The 13,137-nt window shown below is 34.9% G+C and overlaps 1 protein-coding gene across 1 annotated transcript; it reads right to left on the bottom strand.

Annotated features, from left to right (window-relative positions):
* Positions 1–870: 870 nt before the first annotated feature.
* Tmx3 (Thioredoxin-related transmembrane protein 3) lies at positions 871–12,876 on the bottom strand. Its single transcript, XM_022069210.2, has 12 exons — positions 12,684–12,876; positions 11,473–11,521; positions 10,750–10,789; positions 9,748–9,911; positions 9,005–9,188; positions 8,353–8,497; positions 7,261–7,453; positions 6,627–6,680; positions 5,807–5,999; positions 5,183–5,372; positions 4,128–4,204; positions 871–3,197 (listed from the first exon to the last, which is right to left on the bottom strand). The coding sequence occupies exons 1-11, from the start codon at positions 12,721–12,723 to the stop codon at positions 4,179–4,181; spliced, it is 1,278 nt and encodes a 425-aa protein (XP_021924902.1). The 5' UTR covers positions 12,724–12,876; the 3' UTR covers positions 871–3,197; positions 4,128–4,178.
* Between the last annotated feature and the right edge of the window lie 261 nt (positions 12,877–13,137).

The raw sequence follows: 13,137 nt of genomic DNA, 5'->3' as shown, positions 1-13,137 counted from the left end.
TTTTATACACATATCAGACAGGGACTACATGTTTGGTGGAAGGCTGAATATACAATTCAACACAATATGTGCCTTCCTAAATGAAGAAAGGTAACTTTGTTCAAGGTTGCACAGGTAGGCAATGCAATACAAAGAATGAGAAAATGTAGAGCCATTGGAATTCATAATGCAGGAACTGTTTTTGCAAAACTGGAAAAACAGATTCTTAAAGAAGACAAATATCAGAAGCATGAAAGATGTAATTTCAGACTAGTTCTGGGGCCCACCCAGCCTGCCATCCAATGGGTACCGGGGTCCTTTCCCAGGGGTAAAGCGCAGCCAAGGCATGATGCTGACCACTCACCCCCATCTAGCACTGAGGTCAAAAATGAGTAGGAGCTATATCTCCTCTTTCCCCCAAGTGCCTACATGGTGTATAGTGGGACAGCTTTAATTTTACTTTACTATACTTTTCAAAGATATATTGTCACAAAAAATTACAAGTTCCTTCAGTAACAGCAGTAGTGCTGTTTCAACTTTACAACTTTATGGGTACTAAAGAAGCAAGTCTTCCATCAGAACCCTAAAAAGCATATGCATCCATTTTTTGTATTCAATTAAGGATTGGAAGGGATATGAATATGGCACACAAATGGAAGAGAAGTGAGAGAGCAATATACAAAACACTTCTCTTTTTAAAACTTACATATATAGGCCTCCTAGTTCACCAAGCCTTCATTACATACAGGAGTGTAGATAGGCAGAGTACCTTGGTCATTGCCAGCATCCGAATAAACAAGAGTGGCAGGTTCTGCTGAGCTTGCCATGTTCTTATCTGGCTAATGTTTACAGGCTGGTTTTCTATTGCATAATTCATAAATATGTTAAAGATATGGCACAATGATGCAAACTATTTTATTTACAACACTTTTTGTTTATGAACAAAAAGTTTCTTATGTAAATATGTACCTCCTGCTTTAACAATCAATAACTCTGCACTTTGTCCACAGAGTGTATTTATGCATTTCATATGATTCTCAGAATAAACAGCAATTATTTCCTTAAACATAATCAACTATATGACCTTTGTAATTATGGTGCAGTGTTTTTTCTTTGCAGTAGAGTCAGGTTTTTTAAACAATATATAGATGAGCTTTGGCTTCAGTAGGTTAATAAACACTAGCATAGCCTTGTAACATTGGACTTGGCAGTACCAAAATTGATCTGCCATTTTGTTTCAAAGGTGTTATGACAGGTCAACCCAATCTGCTTTACACTGGACACAAGTGAATTCAATTGGCAACTATTCTGACATCCTGCAGTTAACTCATCAGAAAATTCACAGTACATCATGTACTTATGGCCTAGAGGGTTCATGATGTCTGCACTCAAATGTACTGTCAACAGTCCAGTCATACTACATTGTTGCACATGCACAAGACATTCACAGGAGAGAATAAATTACAAAATAAATACATGGAACATTCAAAGTTGTGATAAATCCTCATATAACAATTCCTACTTGTTTTTACACAAAGTAAACAGAAATTATTTATAAAAAGGTATTACATACTCCTATAAACTGATCCAATTAGTTAAAAAGGAACCTGCCATATATATATATATATATATATATATATATATATATGTGTGTGTGTGTGTGTGTGTGTGTCCCTTTATTTTCAATTTTCAGTATTTGCAGTCCTGAAAAAGTAATTATTACAGTTGAGAAAAACAAGTTTCTATGGCTTCATTCATGTCTCTGTTCTTCTCAACTTATTTTTTTAGGAATTTCACCCTATTTAGATCCCACAGTGATAACATATATATAAAACAAATGCATTAAAGAAGCTTGTAACTGTAGAATATTCACCTGCCATTTGTGGAAAAAACATTTAGACTGAAGCTTTAAATGTCTGATATTTGTACTATTTGGAATGTAAATTTAATTTTATAAGACTAGAAGAGGTCAAGAAAGAGAGGAGCTATACCTCCACTCACCCCAAGAACCTGTATGGCATGTAGCGGGACAAACTTCTCCTTTACTTAGAAGCTTTCATCGTAAATGAACTCTATAAAATCCTCTTGGGCAACAAGCCACATCAGTTGTGGACAGTTGTGTGTAAATTTAATTTGTTCTAAGCAGCCCAATTCACATTTACAATTTGCATAGTTTGCTGAGTTATTTTATGTACTATTGTTAAGAAATCTCATGATTGTGACCAATAACCCAAAGACAGACACATAACAACAATGTGTTTTCAACTTCATATTATTAAACAGTTCTTTGTGCCTAAGCATCAGTCCATAAATAAATATATAGGAGGCTTTAAGAAAAAGCTTCAAACATTCAAGACAGCATATGGAGATAAGTAGACAGCTACCATATTCAAACTACCTTAGCTTCAGGAGCCTGGGTCAGCCCTAACAGCTGGGTTCAGAATAGTGATGGCAAGAGTGCTGGAAAATGAGTTATATTCTACAGCTACCCTAGCCCACAACTGACACTTCATTTATGAATACCTCTTAATCACACTGGCATGCTGTCTACAGTTACAGTAGAATCTCCATTAAAAACTCCTTGATTTAAGGTTTCTTCTCATTTAGTATTCAATTTGTTTGATTCCAGGCCAATTATATTCCACATCTTCCAGAGAAACATTAAATAGAAATTTGTCTGTATTTATTTCTTCTGTCTTTTTGAAATGCCAAGTATGATAATTTCGTGTATTTTACACGATATTTAACAGTACATTCAATTACGCTTTTAACCATGCTGATCATAAAACTGTTTTTCAATATCATGATTTGTGTAGACATCACTGTTGTTATAAATTAACTCCACCTGTAGGAAAATTTGTCCTAAATATGCAACTGACACCCAATACTCACTTTACAGATTTTCATAAAGGTATATATAGTTTCAAAATGGCGCTAACTTGTTTTCTTGGAAAACATATCTAGTGTTCAATGTACGAAGACACAATTTCCTTTCTTCTAGACCACTTAAAATATTATTTTTTAAGAAAGAAGACTGCAGTTCCACATTTAAATTACTGTACATTATGCCCTAATAGCAATAGTAACTACAATATATATGTAATTAAATTAATTGCCAACCTGTTGACAGTATTGTCTTGTTAGGCACGACACACCACTATCCAGCTGGTGACAATATCAGCTGAACCTGATGTGTGGAATAGCCTGGCCTGTATAATCTGCAAAGGAAAACAGAATTCTGTTACTAAGCAGCAACATAACTCTCTCACCTCCAAGCAATTCAATTTATTCTCAAATGTAGGAGATCCAGGAATTGTATATAACATTTTGACTGAAAAACCTCAAGGAAAGAAACCACACAGAAGATCCATGAGAAAATATGAGGATGATATGGAAATGGATCTTACAAAATGGGATGTAAAGATGTGACCAGATTTTATTAGATCAGGGGACAGTAAAATTGTGAACACAGCAATGATTCTTCAGATTTCATTACAGGGAACTTCTTCACCAACTCAGTAACTGTCAACATCTGAAGGATGACGTACTCGGTTTGTACACCTAGATATTCTATGTGATCTCTTTCCTTCTGGTTTTTGACTAAAATTATGAATACATTTGTAATCTCTTCCACACATTACATGCCCCGCCCATCTCATCCCACTAAATTTGATCATCCAAATTGTTCAGAAAGATATGAAGACAAAAATAATTAAAATTCTAAAGATGTAACATTCTGAGATATCACAAGAACTTAATCTTTAAATACTTATTCAAGTATTATTCATGACAAAAGAATACAAATACCTTAACAATAATAATCCACTTAAAGTTAAGTAAGAACATCAATCACTGTGTACTTGCTGGCACCTGTTTATGTTTCAAAGGTCCTTGGTATTTATCCGAGTCCACAGACACACTATTCTCAATGAGGTTTCTCTGGATTATACTCAGTTTGCCCAAGCATATGTTGGGCTAGTACCCTAAAGAGGCTGTGACCACTTCTTTCCACATCCTTCCCAATTCACAATAATTCTTATGAATGAATACAACATTAAGAACTGACAAAATGTTAAATAAACCATCGCAAACAATATGTAAGCATGCTACAAGCCATACATTGAAACTGAAGTGGATTATGATGATACCTGATATTTCTGCTTTTGTAGTATAACTAATACTGTCATATTGCAGACACCTTATTCCTTCTTTTCATGTATCACATCTGAAACACAAAAAGATAAGTATGTAGGCCTAATCTTTCAAGGTGAAATTTTATAAAATTAAGATATGGCCCAGTAATGTTTTTATCTAGTCATATACTTTGCTCATGTGTTTTACGCAAACAAGACTTCTCTCACAGAAATGTTTGGCAACACTTTCCCTTCACCATGAGTCAAATAACTTATAGCAAGAAATGATTCCATGAGTCTAACTGAATGCATTAACTTTCCAGACCTCGACCTTTAAAGTAATAGTTTGAAATGTAGCCAACAGATAATAAGAGTGTTTGGGAGATTTTTCAGTCCAACTGACTGGCAGCCATCTGTATCCTTAGGACATAAAATACAAATCCTGACACAGACTTTAATATTGTGATTGCGAGTGTTAAATATGGATGAAATTGTCACAAGTTTGTACACAAATTCTTTCCATGAAATTTTGGTGTGCACTTTGTATTTTGCCAAACAATCATACAGAGAGATAAGGATTGTTTTGTAGTACTGATTCATTATGTTTATGTATTATTAACAGTATTTCCTAAAAGTAATAAATAAACTAAAATAAAAATATAAATAACAATGTGCAAGTGCAAAATTGTGCTGTGTGCTATAACATTTCCAAAAATACAGAACACCTTAAAACTCTTTTGGCCTAAGTGCATAAGATTCTATATTTAGATGAATTTGTAACCACTTCAGAATAACTACATGCAAAAATTTGTTACAAAATCTTATTAACATTCACAGATTTTTTTAATACCCAGAAAAAGCCCAATGTGACAATGTCAGCTTCATAGGAAAACTTTTCATGAACATTTTAAGCATAATTATTCCCAAATCAAAGTACAGTGTAATATCCATATAACATTCCCTTATGTATTGTCAGATGCTGTTCCAATTTCTCTTTCCCTGATATGAGACTAAACATGAACCTTAATGCTGGAATCTGTAATTAGGCAAGTGAATATGGACTTGAGTACCTTCTTCATCATTAGCATCCATGATATCTGCACAACAAATAGAATAGCAGATCAGACTGAGGAAGCCAAGTGGTAGCCCAAAAAGAACAGCTGTCAGCACAGGGTTCCCATACCACATCTCAGCAAGCGATGTGCGGGCCTTGAAGTAAGTGCGGTAAAGCCTTACAGGCAGTGTATTGCCACCATATCTCTAGGAGGGGAAAACACAAGCTTAATGTGCAATGTCAGGAAAATTAGAATATACAATTCTCTAGGCCTGGTAGACTGACATAATCTCTTCACAACTTGTCCTAAGCAGCAAAGAGGATTAGAATGGTATTAGCACCAGAAAACAACAATGGTTATTCTACATGAAGACCTACACACATTCTTGTGTAAGGGACAGCATGGGAAATACCCAGTCACACAGGAACCAAACACCCCGCCCACATGAATGTCAATGACTTAATAACTCTTACGTCACTGGCATCACTATGTACTAGTAATAATAAGACTATTGTACAGGTAAGACAGATTGGGTACTGGTATTTGTAAAACATGTTGTGAATCAGAAAAGTTTGGGAACACTGTTCGAGTGCCATCAACCTTACATATGTCTGACTTGAGCAATGCAGCATGACTCACTGGAGCTGACTGGTTGTGAACCTGCTCCAGGAAGATGGTCACTGCCTCTGCTGTCAGCTGACTAGGGTCATCCTCTGGGATGTGGTGATGATAGGTTGTTGAGTTTACCACTAGCAAATATGGAAGTGGTACCACTGACATTGCAATGGAGTTGGCCAGCTCTGGGCTCCCCACCCAGCCAAACTGGAAATGTCTGTCAACACACCACACAATGGGAACATCTTTTAAGAGTTCTACAGTTAAATCATATGTTTATATGTTACAGGGAATGTGCTAGATTTCTATGGCAAAAGTTTAAGAATCAATCAAAGTATAAATTTTTCCACATTTACATGGGGTTTTTTACTCACCTATTCTTCTTCCTACGACTTTTACACTTTATGTGGGTTATCTGACAACAAAGCCTGTCCATTTATTTCATTCTTTCCACAGATCATCATTTTTCTTATTTTCCTATCCTTCTGTGTACATTTTTTTCTAACATATTCCCATCTTAATTTTAGTCTCCCTCTCATTTTTTTCCTTCTGTGTTCATGCTCTAAACCTTATTTGAAATTTTTTCTTCACATATTCTTAACATTCACAAGTTTACACAGCCATATTATAAGTATACAAACACAACTGTAATTTAAACAGAATTTGGAACTCCTTTACTGCCAAATGGCTAACAGACAGTGGCACTGGAAGCATAATCAAGGCTTTATCACAGTGTTTATTAGTGTCTTTATACTTGTACTGTTGAAAGTACTTCCAATTTTTAATAATTTAATATTTTCCTTTGTTTACACATCTGCCTCATACACAAATCCAAAATACTCACTTGTGAAACTTTTCTCTGTTCTTTATAATGACAGACTGAATCATATCTCGAAACCTGAAATGAAAACATGAATAATAAAATCTGCAAGCCTCAAGCAACAATTTACTTTGTTAAAAATACATTAAAATTTAATATACAGAATTTACATGCCACATGCAGAAAAACATTCCATGTGACAGTTGAAAGTTCAGTCCTTTCCACACTGACTTACTTTACAAAAATATAATCTTTTCTTCAGACAATGAAACAGATTAAAACATTTTATACAATGAAATTTAATTGCAAATTACTTCACTGCAGTACTTTTCATGTTAACCCTTTCCATTCCTAAGTTGCTATATTATTAACATGACAGAATTACAGAATTTTGATCAAGAAATATCTTGGGTAAACTGAGAAGTGTTGATAATGTTAATATGAGCGTTTAGGGAAATAGATCACAGGAATGGAAACATGGGTCACATCCAACAGGAGCTTTTATATTAAATGGTGCTGAATAAAATAGTTAGTTGTTTGATAGTTGTTTAATTGTTAACAACTCAGTAAGTTAGCTACTAACACAAATATAACTGCAGGAACTTGTACAACTGCTTGAATACTAATTTAAACACATTTTTCAGTTTTATGTACTTACACTAGCATTTCAGTGGGAATCTCCTGTAGTTTGTTCTCTTCTACAACAGCCAAAACAAGGTATTTTTTGGTCTGCAATAACTCATTGATGTTCCCTCTTGTTACCTTTGGGAATGTCGCAAATCTCTCAACATTTACCCAGTCAAACATGGAAGCATTCAAGTACTCCAGCCCCAATTCATTATTAAGTGGTTCTGTTGTAAACATAAATGACAGTGAAATTTCAATTTAACATTTCTTTGGGGAGTAATAGAATTCAACCACTCTGATACATAGTTACAGGTCACAACACCACAGCAATTTCATATACTCAGGACAAGCCTCCTGTTTAACCCACTTTTCCCCCCACAACAGGCCATTGCGAACACTATAGTGAACCTTTGGGTTCTACAGAATGCAAGAAATTTCTTGTCTAGCTGAGTGATTAGTAGCTTCTCAGGAAGGTCTCTGGTTTACATGGTTACTTCATTAGTTATACAGAAGAAACTTAAACAAGGATTCTACTGTATGTTTGCTGTTCACAAAACACTTCTGAAAGGAACGAAACACTAGAAACCAACAGGTACAATTGGGCGTCAGCCAATCCAGACACAATGGCCAAGAAAAAAAGGTTCTGCCCCTGCTGGGAATCTAACCCTGGTCATCAACTCCAAAGAAAATCAAAAATTAAGTAAATAAGGTGCAACAGACAACCACATAAAAAGATCCACGATATCATGAAGTAATTGTCACAGTTCGTCAGTAAGAAATAAAATGAAATTTCTATACCGATTTAGAATAAACTCCCAATATCAAATTTCATCATAGTACATTAAAGAGTTCTGAAGATGAAAAATGTTTGGAGAGACACAAACTGTCATGATGCAGCCATTTAGTATACAGGGCAGAGAATACTTTGAAGGTCAGTATCACCAAACATGAGCAGTTACTCCTTAGAAATTGGCCTCTAACTGACATTCATAATAATTTCCTCCACATAAGTGATTAATAAATACTATAAAAGGCACAATTATAAACAAAATATTAATAAGAAAATTAACTGGCATGCAGTTTCATTTAAACACATCCACAATATGTTGGGCATTTTACTAACCTGCAAAGAAATAATGCAATTTCTCTTTGTACACAAACACAGAGGGAAATGATGTTACTGTGACATGCTTTCTTGCAATTCCTGGTGACACAGAATAGAAAAATCCATGAGGTTGAAATCTTTCAGCTACATAAGAATAAGTCTCCTGGAATGCAGAAGGATAATGAGATTTGCAGACATTAACAAACAGCAAAAATTGATTCATCAGGTATCAGTTAGAACACGAACAACAGCGTCACCAATTTGAGATGTCACATGACTGGAAAAATATTTCTTTTACAAAACATTAAGGCACTGAAACTTAAATGGACACTTATGCTGTGAACAATAACAAACAATGAGAAATCAGATATAAGATTCTCACAGCAGTGAAGACATCAGTGTTGGTCTTTCAAGTTGTTATTCCATGTGGACTTGTACATCAATGTTTCATAGGAACATACTGCCCCCATCTTCAGCCTTAAAAGCTGTATATTCCTACAAAATGTTGGTATCTACCACATTGTGTTACAACCCAGAAGACCAACACTGACAAAATTAAAAATGGCTATTCAACTTTAGCAATTAACTCTGGAACACAGGCTTTTCCTTGAATAGTAAATTCTAAATCTCCTAATTATTTTTAAATATTTTAATATATGCATCTGCTTACCCACAATGGACCTTCATGGTCACCAACATACACAAAAAATAATCGATTGGATGCCTTCAGATTCTCCAAGCTCTCTGATCGAGTGATCTGATTCACTGGCGGTCCAGACACCCGCAAGGCAAAGTTCACTATTTCTTCCTTTGTCCTGTCTCCTTTGAATGTGTACTGAAAGTCCCCGTTCAAACTGTTAACATTTTATAACATAAATTAATAATGAAAATTAAAACCTTGCTCTGTTAGACCCAGTTAACAGAGCTAATACCCATCTCCAAACTAAAGTAATAGTATAGGTCAAGGTATAAATCTAAGTGGAATAATTTTATCCATAGGAGATAAAATGAAGAAACCACCCCTAAAATTATAAAACACAGATAACAGCTTGTATCATTAATGATACATTTTAATATCATCTTCCAATCTACATCTAGTTATTTAAAGCAGTCTCTTCTCTTCAGGCCTCCTAGCCAAAATTTTGATGTTTCTTTTTGTCTTTAGAAATTATAAAGCAAATATCTGTAGCTTTATGATAATCAAAACTGAATCACTATAAATGAACAAAATTAATCATAATTTTTCTTTAAAAATATCAGCATGGAAAGCATTAATGACAGACCAGTAAGTGGTCTGAAGAGTCTCATCACCTGATCCAACTGGTTATATTTTAAAACCACAAGAACTCTAGTGGTCAGTACTTCATGTGTTGTCATAAGCCTTATAGCCTCACAAAAGCCTTAGCAACTCACAACAAGATCACTGGGAAACTCGATACTCCAAACTCTGTAGCCATGCCAGTGAATCTGGTGCAATCAATGCGACCCACACGAATATTGGTATTGTGTAGGGCCTGTGCCACATGAGACCATACTGGTTCCAGGCGTTTGCAGTGGGCACACCATGGAGCATAAAACTGTGGAAAAGGAAACATAGATACAGTCCTTCCACGTACATAAAGAGGTTAACATAAGTTATAAGTTAATAAAAACACAATTCATTGACCTAATTTTAAACACAACTTCTATTTGTATAAAATATTTCCACTACTTTCATATGTCAAACAAAAATTCAAACTTTCACTTTATGATAAACACAGGCTTCTTATGAGATTTATAGGTACCTTTATTGCCTGTAAAGCAATATTTAATTAGTTACCAGTTTCAAACAAGATGCTAAATAAACATTTTGTATGGAAACCATGTTATTTTACATTCTACAAAATATTACCTCAAAAAAATTTGATTCTTTTTTTCAAAACTCGATCACCACACAAACTTTTAGGACTACATAAACAGCACTTCTGTCACTCCTACCTTAGAAATTAATTTATTCATCACAATAATGTTTATAAATGTGGGAAGTTAAAAAGTACAATGAAAGGATGGCATTCAGTGGCATAAAGTTCACAGCCTAGTTGTAGAAAAACTAATTTATTCACATGAAACTTATTAGGAACACACACATGCAGACATCATGATGCCACAAATTCAATTATCCTTACAAAATATGGAAAGTAGGTTAAAAACAGAGTTAAGTCTCATTAATAAAAGACTACCTTGTAATAAAATTAACATATTAGTCCCTTCAATGTTTTGTTTATTATAAACCTGCCAGAAATCCAGGTTGAAACAAATTATCTCTTGTTGCTCATTTTTTCTGAAAGGTTAACAGACTGTGAAACTATGTCTCATCGCAAACAAATAACATAATCATTAAAAAACTGCACAATGTTAGGTTCTTCAGATACATACCATGATAAGCCAATGCCCATCTTTCCTAATATCAAGAAATCTGTAAACAAAAGAAAACAATACATAAGGTATAAACGAAATAAATGGCCATTTATAAAATCATCAATTTTATGATCATCATATAAAGAAGGTTGATGTAGTGATGTCACAATAGACATTCTAAAGGACACCCAGTTTAAACATCAACTGATCTGTGGACTATCATGACAAAGGTTTCCACAGCTTTCATTTGTGTCTACAAGGAAAGGCTGGAATAATACCTTCAAGCAGGCCTCCTTCCAAATTCTTACCTATTCAACATTTACATTAATCTTTCAATCTCATTTAACACTACATAACATTTAATGTTGTAAGAATAAAGCAATCATCATTCTCTTTTCACTGCTTTATTTAATTAACTTTATTAGCTACAAGGTTATACTGTGACAAGTGACAAGAGATTACAAAAGTGTTTTATATACATACATGTATACTGTAAAAACAGTAGTAAGATTTTGCATGATAAAGGTTCTAACCTACTGTTTGGTACTATTCCTACCTTGGGGAACTGAGAAAAACATGAAAAATCTGTGAAGATAACTTGTCCCTGGATCAAAAATCAAACACAGAACCTCCTGAATATAAAACAGGAGTGTTAACCATTAAAGGGTACAACTAATGAACCCACTATGTTTCATGAGAACTGAATCAGTTTCCTGGAAGGTTAAGAGTTAATATATGTACCTGTCACTTAATTCCAGGACACGAGCAGAATCTGCCACAGCCACAACACCTAAAATAAAGATCATAGACTCATTGGTAGATATCAAGACTGTGAAGAAACATACTGTCTCCACTTAAGTCCTGAAGACTGGGGCAGTATGTTTCTCAGAAATGTTGGTAACCACCTGTAAGTCTATACAGCATCACAGCCCAGAACATAATCACCACACAAGTCTCTTTTGTTTGCACAGTGTTTTGATGTAATTACATTATTCATTATCACATATCTGTAATAGAAAAAAACAGTACAACCTATTCAAACGCAGGTGAAGTGGTTGGAGACAGTTTGATGATCAGAAAAACATATATGAACACAAATATAATTTCTCTTATGGAACTACAAAACAATATATATATATATATATATATATATATATATATATATATATATATATATATATATAGCTTTGTGTGTGTGTGTGCGCACACTGAATTGGTATCTTTGCCGATACCAGATGCTTTCTACAACAATATTTTTTTAAGCAGGAAACAATGTTCTGATTCCATTCAGATCCCTGGCCATAAATGTGAGCATTCCAGGGTGTCCTCAAAACTAAATACGCAGGGGCACTTATGTGGGAATATATCTAACTAACTAGATGGCTTACCAAACCCGAAGGTTCATCACTGAATTAACCAAAGCCCTCCACCTGGGCCAACAAAATCCAGTCTCCTTCAACTCCTATCTCCCATAGATCCTGCCTGACATTATCCTCCCATCTACGTCTAGGTCTCCCCAGCGGTCTCTTCCCCTCAGGCTTCCCAACCAATACCCGGTGCACACCTCTTGTCCCATCCTTGCGCGCTACATACCCCGCCCATCTCATTCTTCTCGACTTAATCACCCTGACAATATTGGGGGAGTACAGATTTTTAAGCTCATCATTATGCAGTTTTCTCCTTATGTGGGAATATATTGGCATTAAATGCAGGTATTTTATTAGCGTGGCTTGAATCGTCTGCATTTACTACCTATATTGAGAGAACTAACACCCTCTTAATGAAACATTGTACTTTTGAGCGAGTGATTTAAAACTTGAGAGGTTGTCACATAGATCAGCTAGTGGTTTTATTCACGGCTGTTAAAATAAGAAGGGTAGACAGTAAAGGTTATGTCCCATTTGAAACGTCAAAAGCACAAGTCTACCAAAGTTTATATTATTAATACATACTACCCAAAATCACCAGCGATACTATTCCCTTCAACACCATCGTTATTGCTTTTAGTTTTCATAAAACTATAATATCTGACACATTTATTACAAACTACACATTTCCTGGAATTAAAACGACTAAACCCCGAAATTTTCTCACATGTGAATATTCGATTAAAATCGACTTCCGACACCACAATACCAACATTACGTATCTATGAATTTCGTACAGATCGTGTGCAGTGCCATCTACAAAGCATCATATGACACATCAAATAGGTTTCAGTAGTCACTGCAAAAGTGATATAAAACAATCCGTCACTTACCTTCAAATCTTCCTAAAAGAAATAGTGTCATTACTTCTTCGTTAGAAATACTTACAATTACCAAGAATCGAATCCTAAAAGCCAGGTCGCCATCAGCACACAGGAAATGCCAAATGTTACCCACTGTGTGAGGGTGTGCATCAACA

This window comes from Zootermopsis nevadensis, unplaced genomic scaffold, assembly GCF_977971745.1.
Source record: "Zootermopsis nevadensis isolate Lab colony 2312 unplaced genomic scaffold, Znev_1.0 Znev_ptg000028l, whole genome shotgun sequence".
Taxonomy (NCBI): domain Eukaryota; kingdom Metazoa; phylum Arthropoda; class Insecta; order Blattodea; family Termopsidae; genus Zootermopsis; species Zootermopsis nevadensis.
The sequence above is the reverse complement of the archived record's forward strand: the minus strand, read 5'-3'. Positions and strand labels throughout refer to the sequence as shown.